Source organism: Chamaea fasciata, unplaced genomic scaffold (genome assembly GCF_029207755.1).
Source record: "Chamaea fasciata isolate MVZ Bird 193981 ecotype frontalis unplaced genomic scaffold, bChaFas1.0.hap1 SCAF_8, whole genome shotgun sequence".
Taxonomy (NCBI): Eukaryota; Metazoa; Chordata; class Aves; order Passeriformes; family Sylviidae; genus Chamaea; species Chamaea fasciata.
In genome coordinates, this window is record NW_027094093.1 from 21,033,367 (window position 1) to 21,054,579 (window position 21,213).

General features: G+C 32.9%; 1 protein-coding gene across 6 annotated transcripts in view; it reads left to right on the top strand.

Moving 5' to 3' along the window:
- Positions 1-21,213, top strand: part of LOC136293353 (sodium channel protein type 2 subunit alpha-like) — a 70,120-nt gene that overhangs the window by 45,175 nt on the left and 3,732 nt on the right. For all 6 annotated transcript variants that reach the window (XM_066190034.1, XM_066190035.1, XM_066190029.1 and 3 more), the window contains 9 exons: positions 5,394-5,514; positions 6,124-6,278; positions 7,269-7,442; positions 11,735-11,857; positions 13,807-14,088; positions 16,394-16,447; positions 17,622-17,759; positions 19,453-19,557; positions 20,566-20,836. In XM_066190034.1, coding sequence (XP_066046131.1) covers positions 5,394-5,514; positions 6,124-6,278; positions 7,269-7,442; positions 11,735-11,857; positions 13,807-14,088; positions 16,394-16,447; positions 17,622-17,759; positions 19,453-19,557; positions 20,566-20,836 — 1,423 coding nt within the window. The remainder of the gene's footprint in view (positions 1-5,393; positions 5,515-6,123; positions 6,279-7,268; positions 7,443-11,734; positions 11,858-13,806; positions 14,089-16,393; positions 16,448-17,621; positions 17,760-19,452; positions 19,558-20,565; positions 20,837-21,213) is intronic.

A 21,213-nucleotide genomic window follows, 5' to 3' on the forward strand; every position in this document is an offset into this window, starting at 1 on the left:
CAGACACTGATACAATCCTCTTTTGAAACAATGATACAAAGATTATAGATTCAGAAGTGTATAGCATACTAAATCTAAACTAGTAACTTACACAGTGTGATAATTCATCACATTTAAGTTGAAGAGAAATTAAAAATGTTTATTTTCATCAAGATCTAGGAGTTCTACCATTATTAGAGGATGAAGGAGGAATGGGAAGGCATACATCTTCAAAGTATTTTGCCTCCTGTATTTACATATTTTTCACATAAAAGAGATAATCACGTAGTTAAACAAAGACTAGGACATGAAACAAACAAAGAAACCCCATAAAATTTTAATAAATAAGCATTAAGGACTATATAAATACAGGAATAGCTTCCAGACTTGCTAACCACATCTTTGTTAATTTTATTCATTCAGTTTTTATTTATGAATCACAACATTTGTGTGCAGATTACTAGTTGTAGCTTCTATATTTCTAATTTCTCTAAAATAAACTAACAAGTTCTGTAGAAAAGTTTGTTGAACGTTTCAGGTGGTATGTATTTCCCTTTTTCCAGCTAATAATAAAATATTTAATAATTATGTTTTAATTGTGTTAAAGCCATGTTTGAATTAGAGATTCCAAAGCGAGAAAAAGTAGTGATGCTGTGTCTTGAACTTCACTACCTACCATTCTTACTTCTCACAGGGGTAAAACCAAGCTGGAGCAATCAAGAATGCAGCTCTGGTGCTTTTTAACCAGGTAGAGCAACGTGTCACCACTTTCACACAGGTTACCTAAGCAAGTTATACATATATATGTATATATATATATAATCACTTTTTAATGGAATTTGACTGGCCTGCATGCTATTCAGCTATGTACCTCCCCTGTCCATTGCAAGAGTAGAAACATGCACAGCTGCTCTCTGCTGAGTCATGGGACTCACATCACAGCATGGTCAGGCGGGATTGGCAAACCCAACATACTTTTTTTAACTCTGCTAATAGTTTTTCTGAATATTTATATATAGTATTTAGCAATAACTGCATGCTCTTCAGGTTTTGAAGTATGGATCATAAAAGTACTGGAATGTTTTATGCTAAAGAAGCCAAAGAAAAAGGGAGCATGCACAGTTTTTAAAAAATAAAAACAACCCTTTTTGATTCAGCCCTTATAAATGTAAATATTTAATGAAATGTGTTAAGTGATTTTGAAATAATTACTGCCATGAGTTCAACTCCTTAATGAATAACATTTGAATTATTGCAGTAGCTACTGGTGTAAAAATTACAGTTATATTTCTAAATCTACAATGCATTGTAATGCAGATCTTCAAGATGCTACAAACTACACTCTGTATTCATTTGGACAGTGCATATCTTGAGTTTTATAGACTGGACACAAAACAAACAGTTTCATAATTGCTAAATTATACTTAGCCAATAAGTCTCCTTAAAGAACCCTCAAAAGCTAAATATTTTACAACTCCTCTTTTCTTAAACCCCTTTATAAATAGTGGTGTTTGGAATGTGTTTCGTGATAGTGTAAATGAGTTGGGGGACTTACTTGTCTAAATTAGAAAGACTACAGAGTAGTCAGCATCATTTTTATGAAATCGCACGTATATCTATTTATCCTAGGGATTTTTTTCATCATAGGCAAACTTGACCTCCACTGATGAGCAATTGGCAGAGCCTTCAGGAATAGCAACAGCAGATATTGCACAGGAGCCAAAGTTACACAAATCTAAAGAGGTTAAACTATTCTAGTAAAACTAGGCATCAAAATTTGGAGGGGATTGGGATTTCAGTCCTGTAGCAGGGCTGAAAGCTGTTTCCTTCGGGCAGATTTTCACTGGCTTCAAAAGAATCACCAAGTAGTTCATTTTTTACTCTTGATTATAGTGGGGCACGACCTACCTATATTATATTGTGGTCTGAAGTGCCCAGAGATGCCAAAAAATTAATATTGATGGGTATTCTGAAAATTCTCAGATTTTAATGAATAAATTTTAAACCAAGATATGCTTGAAACACCAAATAAAACTCTAAGGAGATTTTAAAATCACATTCTTAACATTATGTAAAAGTCAAATATCATAAGATCTGAGATTAAAAGTCAGTTTAGAATCACTTTGGAATCATCAATCTCCATTATTTTATATTTTTTCACTCAATTACAGTACAGCTTTCAAGACTGAAAGGATAAAACCACATGGCTGAATTACTAAAGGCAATTTGTAATGGCTGAATCCTTTTATTTTATTGTCACTTGAATCATGAAGCCGTTTGTAAAGCTTAAAACTTCAGTAGCCTGCTCTTGCTCTTATTGAAACCTATAATAGAATCAAATGAGAGCAAGACTGGGTCTTAAGTGAATGCATTTTCTTGTAAATGGGCACATTAACACGCTGTTGGTCAAAGCTTGTTTTAATGATCGAAGCTGTTGATAAGAGATGCACTGCTCTGAAAGAACATTATGGAGGCTGATTATACATACATTAACCAAGTATTTGGGTGGGTGATGAAGCATTTTTTCTTTTCTATCCTACACAATAATATTTATAATACTGTTTTCAGAAAAATATAATCCCACTGAGGTAGTCTGATTGTTTCTTTTATTTTTTTGTGTGATTTCCACAGTATTGCTCAGGCTTCTGCTCTAGTCAAGCATGTTGTTCTGCTGATTCGGGCCTTGAGAATGCTGCATCATAAGCAATTGCTTTCAAATATTTAAAGAGCAAAATGTGATATCATTGAAGATGCAAATAAATATTTACAGGGCATGGTGTCTTCTAGAGGTTGATAATCACATTTATGAGCTGATAAGAAGATTGTGCTATTCCATCGTGTATCTTGAGCTTTCTATTAGTTTTACTAGCTTAATTGCTAGAAAGAATATCATTAACGTTACCTTATTTAAAATGTATTGGTTCTTTCCTAATTTAGGGTCTTGAAGCAAAGAAGAGGAGTTTTATTAAGTAATGAGGTTTTTCTCTTAAAAATGCAGTTGTTTGAGATTATATGAGGAATAATGAAAAGAAAGCTTTATGTGAAAATTACTGAAAAGATTTATAGTAGTGTTTGTTTGTACTGGTTATAAATTGCACTTCAGTCACTTGGCTTTTAGCAAGTATGCTGACAGAACTATCTGCAGCAGAGTTTACATGGGAAGATGCAGTTAAAAATTTGACTGCCTTTTAATTTGCACTCACAGATTTATAACAGATGCTTACTATGAACCTTTATCTTGCTACTATTAAGTCAGTAATTTATTCGATAATGATGGATTAGGCCATGAATTAGTTTAACTTTTCCTAAGTTGAATGTGACAGAAAATCATTTTTACAATATTTGGGTTTTATTTAATGAAGAAACTGCCTATTATTTCAATGGAAGGTTTCTTATTTCTTGGTATTTCAATGATATGTAATAAGAGAGTTAATTCACTAGTATTATTTTGAGAAGAGAGACAGCCTTATGTGTGGTTAATAAGGTGGTGTGCTAATAATGTTTAATATACTGTACATTACTGGGTATTTTGGTTGTAAATGTAATAGAGAAGGTGAAATTTAAAACATTCTTACAATGACATACATAATATTTTATCTCTGATTCACAGATTTACAAGACTAGTAATATCAGTATTCTATTTAGAGGCAACATGGCCATAATTTTATTTTACATATATAAATTTTGGAAATCATAGACGAAGTATGAAAAGTGAAACACGGTATTTTTGGTCACAATGCAGTAACAACCATGGGACTTGAGGTCTGAGAGACCCTATATTGACTCATATTGTGTGTACAAAAGGCAGCTTCTTGAAAATTATCCCTGAAATTATCCATCATTCAACATGATTTTTGTTTAAAATTTAATTCATATAACGTAAAAGTTAAATATGAGGAAATAATTCCTTTAAAAGCTGTAGAAATATTTATGTGCCAATTACCTAGTTTCTCGCAGAAAAAACCCTTAGCTGCCAGTACATTTTCCTGAAGAGACTGAGTTTCAACTGAAGAGTTAAATAACTAGTTTCAACTTTCAGCAGTGTCTCTGAAGAAGAAGAGAATACATGGAAGTGCCTCTTTCAAGAAACAAGTTACTGTTTATTATTTGTTTCAAAATCTGAACAGTAGGGGATGTTTATAGTCTTAAAATGTCACTATCTTGGAAACTAAATGTGAAAAATAGTTGATATTAAGCACTCTCTCAACAAAATTGTATAGAAAGGTTTTCATACTTTCTAAACATGACCTTCCTCCAAAGGTCAAAGGACAGGATCAGTTCTGCTTAGCTAAAAGCACAAATCGACTCAGTACCAGAATGCCCTTTTGTTACATCAGTAACAAATGTAAAGTATTTAAGTGAGAAGTGTATTCTTAGTCCCTTGTGAAATTTCTATGCTATGTGTGATAAATCAGAAGAATTTCACTGCCACTTTAATGTTGCTTTCTGAGTACAAGCATTATTTCAGAGTAAAAAAGAAAGTATTTTGGATTAAAAAATTACAACAGTACAAAAGTACTGTCAACTGAAAACAAGTTAAAAACAGTATGTCTGATTACTGCATTTGTGGTTTTCATCCTTAGCAGGATATTCCTTTCAAAGTATGTTTTCTTAAAAGGGCAAAATTATGTATGGGCAGTCTTGTGTGATTTATAAACTCTATGACCTGATCAGATTTTTAATGTACTTGGTAAAAAATTTCTTAATTTGAGTTATTTTCTATCACTCTCCAGTTTTTGCAGTTTTCAGATCTAGAAGTGCTTTTACTGTAGTAAGGACTATAGTATTCCACTGTACAAAAAAGCAGTAGAATGATAGAAAAATTTGGCATGGAAAGTACATCAGGAGATCTCAATAAGCACAGGAAGCCGGAATGCAAAGAAGATGTTTCAGCTCTGGTAATTTGTGCTTTCTGCAGAAGTTAAATTGTGCAGAAATTTGCCATTAAATACTGTTAAATTTACAACGTTTTAATCCAGATAACATGTATTTTTTTGAAAATACCATTTGTAGTGGACAAGAAGATATATGTACAGATTTGTGTTAGTTCATTTTGCTAGGAAAACTAAGACACACTTTCAGTGTAATCCAGCACAATAGTAAAGAAAATGAAATAACTTGAGAGTGTGGTGCATGCAAGCTCTCCGGTATTAATACTGCTCACAATACTTCACCAATCATATACAAGGATCAGGTTAGTAGCCAAATTATATCTAATTGTTGCCTATGAGAAGATAAACTGGGAAACAGAACTATAAAATTTATGTGTCACTACTGTGGTTTTATTTTTAATGCTGCATATTTATAAATTTGCCTTTTTTTTAAAGTTAGACTGGCATGATTTGATTCAGTACCATTTTTTACATAATATGTATCTAATGAGAAAAAATTGTTCTGTGGAACTTTACTTACAGAAACTAAATGCATCAAGCTCATCAGAAGGCAGCACTGTTGATATTGCTCCTCCTGGAGAGGGCGAGCAAGCAGAAATTGAAAGTGAAGAAGCTCTTGAACCAGAAGCCTGTTTTACTGAAGGTTGTAGAATACCTGTTGATTTAAGAGATGTATTACTAAAATGACATTGTTACTAGGCATATTTAGGTTCTTTGGGTTTCAAATACGGCGTACCTTCATGTCCTCAAAAATCAAAAGAAAATATTTTCAGCCCAGAATGCTGGAAATCAGATGAAAAAAACAAGATTTCCCTAGGTTTTAAGTAACTTCATATCATACTGATATGGTATCATCTGCACACAACTTGTAACTAAGAAACTTCCTTAACTTTTCTGTTGGTAAAATACTTTTCAGCTATTTAAAAGGGCCCTTGAAATTTGGATGAAATAAATTTTTGTGTGACTCCATCAACAAATAGAACAGTTACATGCCGACAGTCAAAAATACCGATGTTTTCTGGATCGACTTCTTTCATAATTAAGTATACTATTGTCTAGTTTCTCTCCAGATTAGTTTTCTTAATTCAGATATTCCTAATCCTGTGTGATGTGATAGCCTATACAGCATTCCAGTCATTACTTTTAAAAGTAATCTTATAAAATTAGTATCAATGGCTAATAATATACCACAATAAATATTGACTTTGAAGTAATTGGCTTTTGGATACTAACATCTCTTAATCTAATGCAGGCTGTGTGCAGAAATTTCCATGTTGTCAAGTAAGTATAGAAGATGGCAAAGGAAAAACTTGGTGGAATCTTAGAAAAACCTGCTACAGCATAGTTGAACACAACTGGTTTGAGACTTTCATTGTATTCATGATTCTCCTCAGCAGTGGAGCACTAGTAAGTAGAAAAAAATTGCAGATGCTGAAATATTTCAATATCTCTTAGGAGCAACAGCAAAAATCAAATTTGCTTCAGAAAGCCTTGCTTTGCTTCGAACTCTTTAAAACTCCCTGCATTTCATCATTCCAGGATGGAATGAAACTTGACCCAAATTTGAAAAAGTTTGGTACATTTCCTCTGCACTTTTTTAGTCGTGCTTTTGTCTTGCCACTATAAAATGGTGCCATTTTCTTTAAGACAGGGTAGCTACTCAAAGTTTAAATTGCTTGCCACTTTTCAGCCTGTTAGTCAGGAGATTTGAGTATAAAGGACTATTGTTAACTGTGAATATATAGCAAAATTTATGGGTTTAAGTCTTTAATTCCTCCTAGACTGATCCACTTTTTGAATTTTGCTTCTGAAAGACCATACTAAAAAATGAAATAATTACTCCATTCTGTTCCTGTTTTGAAGACAGGAGATATGGAAGACTGGGGCAGCAAATTGAACATAACAACCACTATCCAAAAAGATTTGCATTACCCACCTTTCCAGCTTCACTCAAGCTGAACATTTGCTACAATATCAATGTGCATAGTTGTACATTCTAGCAAATACATTGCTTTTTAATTTGATTTTTTGAGATATAAGTTTGATCTAACTGCTTTCTAGAAAGCAATATACATATCTGGAACAGATATATAAGAAAACGGGGGGTTTGTGTCTATGTGAAAGTTTCCTAATACCACAGAGGATAAAAAAATCATGCTGTGAGTTTCCGTCTACATTCATTAGTAAAATAGAATTTTTAAAATTTTTTTTCAACTCCAGACAGGTCTCCTGTTGTTCCAAGTAGTAGTATGGTTAAAGATAGGAAACATATAAAGAGAATGAAGAAAAACAAGGGGGAATATTAGCTCTTCTCTAATTATTTTTTTATTCTTTATTCCTTCATTTTATCATGCATGTTCTGTGAAACAGTAGTAATATCTGAGTGTATTTTTATAGGCTTTTGAAGATATATATATCGAACAACGCAAAACTATCAAGACCATGCTGGAATATGCTGACAAAGTTTTTACATATATTTTCATTTTGGAAATGCTTTTAAAATGGGTAGCATATGGTTTTCAAATATATTTTACTAATGCCTGGTGCTGGCTGGACTTCCTGATTGTTGATGTAAGTACAAATTAATATTGTAAAATTTCCTACAGTAAAGTTTCTGTGTCGTAAAATTCATAAGTTCTAGATTAATATTATAAATGTGCAAAAATAATTCCCATTTTGTAGTTATACTGCATTAGTAATGCCTGCAGTGATTTGGAGGCATTATTTAAAGTCCATTCATATGCCAAAAGGAAAAGTTTGGCTGCCTATCAGTTTGTCCATTCTTCATGGTTAATGTTTTCGTACAACAGATGTATCAAACTTGAGATTTTATGAGGAAAAAACGTAGTTTTCAAGCATCCTATCATTGATGGACTCTGACAATGCTACCTTATTCCTTAGAAAATAAGACAGTTCATTGTTCAGGTTTATTCTTCAAAAACTGCAGCTAACAAATGAAACAATTCACTTGCTCCAGATTTCATCTAAGTTCTCAAAACTCTCTCACTGAAAACTATCCTGTAATCTTTTCTAGTAAAAACAGAAAGATAGTGGCTATTTGATAAAAAAAAAAATTGGTTTTAATGGACTGACAATCTGCAATATCTAAATCAGCTATGACTTGGCAGGGTTTATGACAGAGGAGGAAACAAGGCTTCTTGGCTGCCTTCCCAGCTGTGATACACTTCTGTGCAAAGGCCTTGCTTATGTTGTCGGAAGGGATCAAAGCTGGTTTTGCTCCCAGAATATTTTGGTCTCTTGCTTCATATATTATCTGACCCAGTTCATTGGCAATTCATGTCCTCAGTGTGGAACTGAGAGATGGCATCTCAGGACAATTGCGCATTTATAGTAATTTCTGCCCATGCTACCATATTTATTAAGATATTTACACAAAATCTGGTTTCATTAATACTTATTCCAGATGTATATAGAAATGTATCATATTTGTAAATCCCCCAGGAAAAAAACCTCCTAGCTAGATTGGTCCATAATTCAAAATGGACAATCTTCTCTTTTTTCTAACCTTCCTGAGTCAGTTTTGTTATACAGTTAATCTCTAGCTCTGTCCTGAAAATCTACACTAGAATGAAGCAGTGTGAATGGTTTTCCTAAGAGGATGTTAATGAAGTACAGAGATGCACTCTTACAGGATTGTGTTAAAAATGGATTTTTTTTTTAGATAGACTACAACTCATGTTTTAATTATTCTTTTTGTATCTTAAACCTAACCAGATTATTCTAAGACACACTCTATGATTTCCTAGCTTAGCCTCAGAGATGCTGTTAACTGAGCAGACTTGCAAACTTAAAAATACGTCATTTTAAGTGAAGCAGCTTATGTTGCTAACTTTTTACCATAATTTGTAATTTTATAAACAAAAACATGAATAAATGAGATTGAAACTTTCTACTTTTGAAGAATTATTTTCAATGTTCTAGCAAGAGGTAAAAAATGCTTTACTGTGTTTCAGGCTAACTCAGCAATTCTCTAGCACCACCAGCACTTGAAAGAAACATGTGAGCTCATGTTATCTTCCTATAGAAAAGCAGACTCTGCACTGCTTTAACTGACAGTTTAAACAGGTGTGATTCAGTGGCATTCTGCCAGTGAGAACACCAGTGTTTCCTCCTTCATTAGAAGTGACTAAAGTTAATCAGATTGTTTAATTCCATTCTCTAAAATTATTAAAGTGTAAACACAGATAGTCCTTTAGGGCTTTGACCTTTAATATTTCACATACATGACTCTCTCATTGTGATAAGGAGCCACAGTTGCTCTTACTGATTGTGACTAAATTAGATTTTGATAATTACATTAAAAAATGATAATTTTCAGCTCTGTCACAACTGTGACAGATGACTCTTGGTACATCTGCCTATCTCAGTTTGAGACTCTATCATGCCATCATACTGTATGGCCTGAGCAAAGATCTTGAGCAGGGCTGTCACTACTAAGCTTCTAAACGTTTTTGGTTGATTTTTTTTGTTTGTTTGTGTGGTTTTTTGTATTGTCTTGTTTTTTGTTTTTGGTTTTGTGGGTTTTTTGTTTTGTTTTGTTTGTTTGTTTTGGTTTTTTTTGGAACAGATAGTGTATATTAGAAGACAAACACAAATGAGGACATACAATCCTTTTTTTTTTAGGAGAGGTATCTTTCTACCATTTTGAGTTCATTTTCGTTTCTTAAAATTACTGCATTTGCATGCATTATCTGTTTATCAGTGTACAGAGACATTTACTTTCTCACATACTAGCAACAAAACAGGTGGAACAGATAAGAGAAGACCAAGTTAACAAGACTGAGATCACCAGAGAAGTACAGAACAGCTCTACATACAATAGAATTCCATGCAAAACTTTGCGTCCCAAATGAACTGTCCAGAGAAAAAACATGTTGTTTCCAATAGATAAAGTATTTCTTTGAGAAAAAACTTTATGTTTATGGTGTAAGAGCACTATCACCTTGCTAAGAAAGCTGCCAGTAATCTAAAATAGGCAGCACAAACAAGACTGAAGAATTGTAGTCTGAACCTAAGAACTGCCAATGCACACAGTGTCACCAAAGGCTTTCAGGAGCTGCTGCTACCTAACAGTTTGGAAGGGATCTTGTTTGTGAAAGATAGGTAAGGCACAGTGCAAATTTGGGGAGAAAGGTATAAAATGAAGGAGCCATTAATATGAGTTCAATTTCACAGGACACCTCACTCTCCCAGTGAAGGAGAGATTTTTTTAAAAGTATTTGTTTCATTGTTTATTTTTATTCATAAAATGTGCTGGTTTTGCACTAGGGTTTATTGTTATGCCTGGGTATCCTGTTGATTTGAGTGAATAAATGAATATTCTATTAAAAATACAGAAAATTCCATGTCTTGTTATCTCTGGAACATATTATGCATGGCTAAGGATAAAAAAGATCTCTCTCACTGTAGCATCACAGGAAAAATAAATTTTATTTATGAAAATTATAAATATTAACTAATGTCAATAGTTAATATAATGGCTGAAAAATAATGTTATCTATTGTAAGTGAAAAGACTTCAGTTACAGACTAAAAAAATCAGTAAGATTTCCTTCTTAATATGCTTATAAATCACAGCAAGTTCCATTTATCCATTAGAGCAATAAAATAATCCTTTCCTTTGCTAAAAAGAATTACATTCTGACATGAAACCCAGTTGAAATGTCCAGCAATATGAATTCACTAAAACACTATTTTCTGTTAGATAATATACATAGCAACATAGCAATGAATAATTTGATTTTTATCTGCTTTTGGATTGTCCTTCTTAGACTTGATCTTGTAACTCTTGTGTTTGTGAGTCATCTAATTGTTCTTTACGGATATAAAGGAAACCACAGGAAACCAACTATTCATATAATGGGAAAATCTTACCACCATTATCAGTGAATCCCTATTTCTGTATAGTCTTTGAAGAATTCTTTAAACTGAGGTACAGAAATGAACATTTGAGGGATTTTCTTAAGGAGCAAAATATGCCTATGTTCATTTACATGTCATCTATGCTTTTGGTGGTAGAAATGAATAAAATATGAGTAAGGTATGATTTTCCCCCACTCTTGTCTCCAAAACTTTTTGAAGAAAATTAAGTCCTTTCATATTAACACTGTCTAAAGCTCAGTTCCATTTGAGAAGCAAATTAATTGCTCCTTACTTAAGTGGATTGTCTTATATCAAAATCCCAATAACAAGCATCAGAAGCTTAATACTGTTGTAGATAATAAAGCTCTTACTGCTATAAGGTGAGCAGCTGTTAATATCTATGCCATAATATTTTCCTATATTTAGAAGATTTAAAAAAAAAAACCCAGAGAATTGCCAGGAAAGTGAGAAAGTACCACCTCTTTAAATACATATTTCAGAGATATCCTGGTTATTCTTGCCATGAACAGTTTCATTAGAAGTAATATTTATAAAAAAATATTTGTAATTAGCTACTACAATATTTAGTATATCATTAATATTTATAGATATTCACAATACTAACAGAAGTCAATAAAATAATTTACTGTATTCAGAATTTTAAATTGTTTGGAAAGTTGAACCTTAATGAAGTTACAGAAAATACGGCCGTTTTGTCTTTAAATATTCCTGAAAATTTTATCCTTCACCAAGGGTATGCTTCCATATGACAGTTAAACTCTATCCAACCATAATAGATAGACATTTAATAGCATATATTCCATTTTCAACCTCACTTTTATGAGACCTCTTGCCTTTCCAGCAAGTATGAAAATGGTGGCGTTCTACAACTTGTCACTGTTGATTTGTTGCTTGAATTTGTATTTTTTTTAAATAAACAATGTAGAACTATTTTTAATTTTTTTTTTCTGTATTTGATAGGTTTCATTGGTTAGTTTAATAGCCAATGCTCTGGGCTATTCTGAACTTGGTGCCATTAAATCGCTACGGACACTAAGAGCTTTAAGACCTTTAAGAGCCTTGTCACGATTTGAAGGAATGAGGGTGAGATAAAATGAATGAGTATGAACAAATGTATGCATACAAAAATTAATGTTTTAATGGTTACACTTATGCTTTCTTCAAAGAACTCCAAAATGGGAAGGCATGCAAAAATGTGTGGAAATAGGCTTTTCAACATGTTCTTACAAACAAGACCTATGTACACCTTACATTTGGAAGTTAGACTTTGAGCTCATTAAATTTGCCTGGTCACTGCCGCGTAGTTGTGTTTTCCCAGTCCCCAACTGTTAAAATTTCCATTGATTTGTGGACCTAGAAAAAGAAAAGGACATGACTAATTTTACAGTAGAGTGTTGGAGGTTGTTTCCTGCAGTTCATCTGGGAAATTTTTTTACTCAGTTTCTGTAGCTAACTTCAATTCTGTGTTAGTTTGTCAGTGGTTCAGGATGGAACATGATTAGCCGGAAAACAAAACAAACCAACAAAAGGTGAAAAAGCTGACAACAGTGACACACCAGAAACTAAAGCTTCACTGTCGTCCTATCTACCTGCCTGAAAAAAAAATCCCACAGTTAACGCTGCACTATTAAGGAAAGTTTTTTTTTAACAGACACCTGAAATAAGGAAAGGTTTGGAAGCATAGAAGGGGAGAGAGAGGAAATAATTTTTTCAGCTAGAAACTTTTTACTTCATAGGAATGTAAAGAGAACTAAAACCGTCCTGTTGAGGAGATCCTCATTTTCATAGTCTTCCAATCTGGCAAAAAAACCTCAACCAACCAAAAAAAACCCTCCTGGAAAAAAACTACTATAAAACAGTAGCAGACCATGCTACTTACTGAAAAAATTGACACATAAAATATTAACAAGAAAATGTTATTGAGAAATCTCCTTTCAATCTTTCACCTCAAAATACCCCAATGCTGCAATATATATTTATAGTTCAGTCATAGATCTTCATTTGCCAGCTAAATAATGTGGTTCTTGTCTGGGCAAGGCTGCTGATATCTTAGAGGTGGCCATGCCTGCCAGTGTAGGGAAGCGTATCCAGTGCACATCACCATCACCACTATGTTTTACATTATTTGCAATCCAAACAACACGTTAAATGCCTATCTAATAAATAAGCAAAACTTTTATTGATGCCAGACTACTTTTGGTCAACTCAGTGAAATGAAAACTATAACCTTTTTCAAAACTATGCACAAAAGACTACTGCAGTCTCTACTGATTTTCTAGAAAATTATTGTTTGAATATCTGAAGCTTTCTTTTAGTTGAATCACAATAACTAAAAGAAAATTTTTGTCCAAGGATTTCATCTGGTCTTTTACTGCCACTCGTCCACCCACAGTTGCTCAAGGGAATTAAATGCAACCAATTAAAAAGAAAAAGAGGGATAAGTGTAAGAGCAACTATAGTGACCCAGGCAATGTACAAACCAAGACTTAGAGCAGATGCTGTTAATAAAGATTAAATAAGATAGCCTTAATTATGTTGCATTCTATGTGGATACTAAAATACACTGATACAAATATAAACATAACATTTTTAAGAATAAAATCATTAGTAATGATAGTTTTACATGCAGACATTTTTATTCGGTCTTCCACATCATCATTCTTTGAGCTTTTTCTGGTTTATTTTCTATTTATAGATTTTAATTTATATTGCCAGAATTTAACATTTATTTCTCTCTTTTTCTCTAGAGCACACAAATTCTAAGAATCCATCTTGCTACTAACAGGTTTTCTTTTGCTTTTTGATTTTTTTTCGGACTTTTGCATTGCCTTTTTTTCCATCTCATTTTATTTCTTGCTTTTTGCAATCTCATTAGCATTTTATTAAACCTTAATTAAAATTTCCCCCATACATTTTATTGTAGTATTTTAACTGTCCATTCCATAATAATACTGTTTTGACATTTTTAAGTTTTTTAAAGTATTTTGCCTTTTCATAAGCTAAGTTGCTATTTTGTCTAATTTCTATACTAGGTGGTTGTAAATGCCCTTGTAGGAGCAATCCCATCTATCATGAATGTATTGCTGGTATGTCTTATATTCTGGCTAATCTTCAGCATCATGGGAGTAAATCTTTTTGCTGGAAAATTCTATCACTGTGTCAACACCACAACTGGTGAGATGTTTGATATCAGTGATGTCAACAATTATACTCAATGTGCAGAACTCATCAAAAGCAATCAAAGTGCTCGATGGAAGAATGTGAAAGTAAACTTTGATAATGTAGGAGCTGGATATCTTGCTCTGCTGCAAGTAGTAAGTAAATGTATTATTTTCTTTTTGCTCTTTTTAAAGATATCTAGGAAAAATGGGCAAGTTAAGAATGTCAAGTAGAGAAGTAATTTCTTCATAGCAATAACATACAGCTCACACAACTCTGTTACATTGTTTGTTGTAATTTTTTTGTTAATGATAGTAATTTTCCTTTCCAAGACTACGGAATGTAGTCTCATGATGATGATAACAATAATGTAAAATAGTAAGTGTAGAAAATAAAAGAATATATTTAGTGGCACACAGTATAGAACTATCATATTCTTTAATGCTTACTAAAGAGTCATTATAATATAGTAAATAAGTATTATGTTAGTTATAGTATTATCCTTGTGAAGTATTGGATGTTAATGCATAGCATATTCATTCCATGAATTACTGCTACTTATACAAAATCTGTAAATTGCATTTCTCCTTCAATTCCTTATCTTATGCACTGGGTTCTGAACTGCCTTTATTCCAGATACAGAGCATATTTTATATGTGTCTAAGAAATAAAGATCTTAGCTCTTTACATGTTCCTTGCTTAGAATGGAGCTTCTGATAGCTGGGATCTGATCAAAAACACAAGCAAAAAAGCACATAATTACATTTAGATGATTGGACTCTGTAGAATCACTTGTCTATAACTCAACATACAGCTTCACTGAATGAAAATATTTTTACAGCTCTGACAATTATCTAAGAATTATATGCTTGTCCCTTCTATCTCAGAGCAGGTCAGTATCTCTAGCTGACCTTAATTTCAAAATTAACTACATAGGTTAAAATGTTTTGCCTGTAAAGGCAATGTGACCCTTACATGCTGAGTAGTAGTACTGAAGGACAACTCTGATTCTCCGGCTTCAGATCTCATTGCTACCATTGCCTCTGAAGATGTGTAAGGAAAACTGCTTCTCTTGAAGCTGTGTACGAATATCATCTGTGTCATACATCCAGATGGTCTAGGTCTTCAATAACTGCTTCACTACTGTGAACCTTTCATTCTGCTTCTCTCTCTCCTTACTGTTTTTTGGTTCTGATTTTTTGTGATTTTTCTTTTCAAATATTCCTTCTGATCTTTACTTTCCCCACAGAGATTATGGGATCTTTGAGGATGTTTTGTGTCACATCTTCATTTGATTGCCTTCATTAACATTTTCCCTCCTCTCTTCCGTATTTATTGCCCATATCTAACTCTGATCCTTTCCTAATATTGCTATGCAACGTGCACCAAATGGCTGGCAATTGCCAACTGAGCCAGAAAGATCTGTGAAGCTTGGCTTGAAGCACACCTTCTTAGTAACTGGTATTGCACTGCAATATTCAGAGGGATACGAACGCTTCCAGAGTGCAAGTTTTCTGCTGAGGAAACTGGTAGCTGTACCGAAATACCAAAACTACTTCTGGCAAGCAAAGCTGGAAATACATTCCTTGGGATGGCTCCTCTCCACAACCTCCTCTGGAGTGATGCACTTGGTTCATTTCACAGACTTTTTAGCTCTTTTTTCTTTATTGTGAATAAGCTTGGAAACCCTGGCCAGCAGCTGCACACTCACACTTTGAACTAGCATGTCACACCAACTTTGGTGTTCCTTAGAAAATGGACATCCTGCATCCATTAAAATCACATTCTTAGAGCAATGGTGGCAGATCTTTTTTACTCTTTACTTGAAAAAAGTCTCTGTAGGAACTCAGCCAAATTTTTACAGATGTCAATTACATCTCTTTCACATTTCACCTTTTGGTCTTCTGTAAAACAAATCTCTCAGGAACCAACATATATTTTTACTTTAAACAGCCTATTCCTTTTAGCTATGTGGGATTAAAACATTTCTAAATATATCAGGTCAGTTTAGACACAGAAAACAACATTCAAACGAATGTTGGTTTCTGTACAGAAGTTATATTACTGTTTCCATTAATTCATGTTGTAAACTTAACAAAATGGCTGTGGCCATGAACGATTCTAGTAGATCCTACCTCAGTATCTCCAGAATTAATGTCTTTCTAAAAGTATCATTCCTCATCTCTAAAGTAAACATCTGTAGCTCAAAAAATACTGCTGACTTACTGAGATTTTCTGAGCCTGGTTTTTAATATTATTTGAATAAATAAAAACAAAATAATCAAAAAACCTACTATTACTATGAAAAATATTTATGATGCCTCTGTTGTCAGGTGTGGTTTAAAAATTTAGAAGTGATTTTATTAGAAGTGGAGGTCCAGATAAATAAATTAATAACCTAGTTATTGTATGTATTATGAATTTTTATGAGGAAGATAAACAACTTTGTTTTATTTCTAGGCTACTTTCAAAGGATGGATGGATATTATGTATGCTGCTGTTGATTCACGAGATGTAAGTGTAAATCTTACAAAACTCAAAGCTCATCCATTGATTATTTTCTGATAAAGATTATAGAATTTAAGCAGCTACACACACAACAAAGAATTATAATCAGTATCAATACATATATTTTTGAATCTCAGAATTTTTACTGGAAAGAATTAATCCCACTTCGTTCTGTTTAGACAAAAAAGCTAAATTAATCGGATTTTTTTTTGAAGGACAATGTTAATGTAATAGAACAAAGAAGAGGTTTGTGACAAATTCTTATGGTAATCCTAAGTATGAAATAATTTAAAATTATATGATGCAGTTATTAAATATGGAATATATTAATAAGGTTTTATAATTTGTAACTGTGCATTTCATTGTTTCCTTAGGCTGAGCACCTATGTTATCTTGATATTTAAGTGCAATTAGATTTTAAGGTTGAAGATCACCTGTTAAGCTTTCTGGGGGTTAGAATTTTATTTTGGCTACAGAACTGTTACCCTGTTTAACTTATACAAATAGTCATGTTAATGATAATGTCCCCCAGAGTAAAATGTCCTGTTTCACTAGCTTTTTTTTCACTTTCTTTTCCTACACTTAAGCTTCTTGTGCTTTAGAGTCGCAGATGCTGGGATGTGGTATCCAGAAAAATAGAGACAATAACAAAATCTTCTTCAAAACTGCCTCAATTTAATGTATTTTACAAAACATATATTCACTTGAAAATTTTTGAAAGCATCTTTTCCTAGCTGGGTGTAAGAGCACTCATGCAAGACCGAAAGAGTTCTAGGGAGATGTAGGCGATAGTAAAATTTATTGACTCTGTTGCATGATAATATACTGAATACAATATAAAATATTTAGATTTCTGCTATTAAAATGTTAAGCATTTAAAAAATTGTGGGAAGCTCTGCATCCCACATTGCTTCTTTCTTCTATATGAGAAACTGTTTATATATGTACATACACAAACATATCTATGGGCACATTTACCTAAAAAGTCCATATGAGCAATAATTCTGTCAGCTTCCAGTTTTCCAGATATTGATTGGAATGGACGAGTTGGATCTTTCTAATAAATTAGTGCTGTTCATAGCTTTTCCATGTAAGATGGCATATTCCTAATTCTAAATTATACACATTGTTTTTTACATCTAGTATTCTCATGGGGAATAAATTTCTTTGTATTTTGTAGGTAAAAGACCAACCTAAGTATGAGGACAACTTGTATATGTATCTCTATTTTGTCATCTTTATCATATTTGGATCATTTTTTACCTTGAACCTTTTCATTGGTGTTATTATAGACAACTTCAACCAACAAAAAAAGAAGATAAGTATTTAAAATAATTCCATATTGGTATGAATTACTAGCTATAGTGAATTAATGTTATTTCTGTAAGGCTAATAAAAATCAAAAGTCATTTCAAGACCCTAAATAAAGTGTATATTTTTTAATAATAATCTGTGCTAAAATCTGTGGATGTGATTCTGAACTTTTCATTTTTAGCATTTTGACAAGTGAAAAGTTGGTTCATAATAATTTGCAAATTCAGTAAACAGTTAAAATGAAGACATGAAAAGTGAATGTGAATTATTGGTTTGATTAGATGGAATATAATCTGGCATGAAATAATTTCTTCTTCAATTGACTCCAAAGAATTAGGATAAATTAAGGTACATTAATTATAATTATTCTTAGAAACTCTTGACACTTAATGAAGACACAATATGGCATTGTGTTCATACAATGACTAATGGATCTGCAAACTGATTAAGGAGTAAGTTAAGAGTAAGTCAAACAGACCTCAAATGAATAGGCTTATAGATAAAATGAAAATGTGTACATAAGGACTTTTTTTTTCAAACACTTTTAAGGGAATTGAGATGACTTAATTAGACACAAATACAATCTGTAATTTCTTATCAGTAGTAAAGATATACAGGGAATGGTGGTTTCTTTATGTATACTTTTGACATAGGAGTATGTTTGAAATAATTGTATTGATAATGCATGCAGTTCAGTTTTAAAGAACTTTAAAATATAAAAATAGAAATAATAACATTTAAAATATTTTGAAGCCTCACAGTTTTTAGTCTTCAAATGCCAGGGTCATTCTAAATTTTTGTGTGCTGTGAAAAAGCAGTTTCATATTATTTGGTTTTTTCCAATAACCAATTAAAAAACAGCAATACCAGACAGAATCTCTGGTAAAAGAAAACTGTGAACTACAGAAATTTTTCCTTGTGCAAATATTCTTTAGAATCCTAAGAGTCATAAACATGGCCAGGTTTATTGTCAATTTTGGGATGCTTCAGGCGGTGCTAGCCAGTTTAGCAGACGGTGACATTGACATTGTGCTTCCATGTGACTTAGTGCAGATTCATCAATATACACAATTTACTTATACTGGAAGTCAGTCAATCAGTTGCACATCTGACTGGCAGCATTTGCATCTGCAAACAAAGGCTGATTTGAGTTTGTCAAGGTTCCAGTGGAGTTTTAATTTGCTATGGCATGACATGAATTTCTTCTCTTAATTTTACATGAAAGGTGGGGGGGTTTTTGCTGTTAAAACCACAGATTAGATACTAATACACTCTCCTAACACAACTTGTGCCTCAAAGTTATGCCTCCTTTAGACCTGTCTAGCTGTAGTCCTAAAACTCCATACAGAAGATAGGACATCTAAGGCAGTAGTCATACTCCTATTCACTAAACATATTCTAATCAGCAAGTTATTAAACAGCATCTGTACAGCAAGAGTGCTTTTAGCCATTTCAGCAAAAGTGAGCATGAAGACATTTGAAAAACTCAACTGTCAAGCTGACACCGCACCAGTAATGGGTTTTTCCTGTGTGTTAGGAATGTATACTAGCATCTACACTATAAACACCTGAAAAAGCCCCTTCCATTTTTATATAAATTAAATATAATTTTAATATTATATTACAGAGAGACATACTGTAGTTAAATGTTTCATGTGTGGACATGATACTAATTAGTTTTTATATTCTTTCTTTACTTTGGAGGTCAGGATATATTTATGACAGAAGAACAGAAGAAATATTACAATGCAATGAAAAAACTGGGATCCAAAAAGCCACAGAAACCTATACCGAGGCCAGTGGTACGAGTGATTTGATTTTTAAACCCCTAATATTAAATACTCATTTGGGAATATGATCTTGTCCACAATAGAAGGTTATAGGTCATTAGATCATTCACATTCTGTTTAAAAACATATACACCGAAGTATGAAAAAAATGATTTTATAATGTGAATATGATAAATTTCAAAATTCCCTGCCTAAGTCCTGGAAAACCACGATTGATTGGATCATTTATTTGTTCTTGTTACCAGGGATAAACTTCATTTTCTGTTTTTTCTCCTCACAGAGAATTTGTAGGAAATGGGGATGCACTGGCCCTTGCTGCTGAAGACAGAAAGGGGCACTGGTAACCTAATGGGAAGGACAGATGCAGAAAATCTTAGAGAATAAAAGAATGTCCTAGGGAGTAACGCATAGACTAGGATAAATTTGTCTCTAAGACACTACTCTTGTTATTTACTGAACTCCTACACTGTTTGAAAAAAAACGAAATACTTGTTGCACCTTATGCACCAAGTGGTTAAAAATAGACTTTTTAAGGAGAGACATATGGCAAAAAACATTGAGCTAAGTACTAAAGAAAAACTAGGATATTACAGTCATGGTGTGTTTGAGACATGTATCTTCAGCAGCCCAATGATCTCACCAAGCACAATTAGTTTGAGGAAGAAAGAGGCATTCTAAAACCACCTGAGAATAAAGATAAGAAAATTAGTTTCTATTCAGCTGGTACTCTTGCTGGCTATCAATTTACACCACATATTTTATCCCAATAATACTGTCATTGTTATTACTCTTATTATTGCACTGTTTCCCTTGTCTCTTCAGCCATCACGGGTGAACTTCTTGATTCACTCTAATAGGATGAGATATAAACCAGCATGCACTGGGCTTACATTAATGCCTGTATTGTGAATGAGTCTTGCTCTGCACTCCTAAATCTTGAAGGGACTTGTTTTCTCATTTGACATTTTAAAGGACAATTATTTTCATTGCATAAACGGTATTCCATCTTTGTGTTTGCAGAACAAATTCCAAGGCATGATCTTTGATTTTGTAACCAAACAAGTATTTGACATCAGCATCATGATACTCATCTGCCTTAACATGGTCACAATGATGGTAGAAACAGATGATCAGAGCAAAGAAATGGAAACAATTTTATCCCGAATTAATCTGGTGTTCATCATCCTTTTCACTGGAGAATTTGTCCTGAAACTGATTTCACTTCGCCATTACTACTTCACTATAGGCTGGAATATTTTTGATTTTGTGGTTGTCATTCTCTCCATAGTAGGTAAGAGCAATTCCCTTTCGAGAAAGAACTAGTGGAGAAATAGGAAAGATTTGTTTCAAGTATGTTGATAATGACTGTAGAATTTCCTTTTTCCTAGGTTACTTACATGTTGATTCAGATATTCATACTATCTAGCATATAATATATGCAATGTTGCGTATAAGATTTTTATCTCTTCCATTAGATTCACTGTCATTTTCCACATCAAAAGAAAGACATAATGGAACTGTTTGGCACATTAGATTAATGCATACAAATATAAAGAGGAATGTTTAGTGGTATATGCAAACTAACCACAGATTTCCTTTCAGTACTAAAACTGAAAATTATGTGAAATGGGTCAGATTTTTTTTACTTTTGCTAACTAAGGTTTTCAG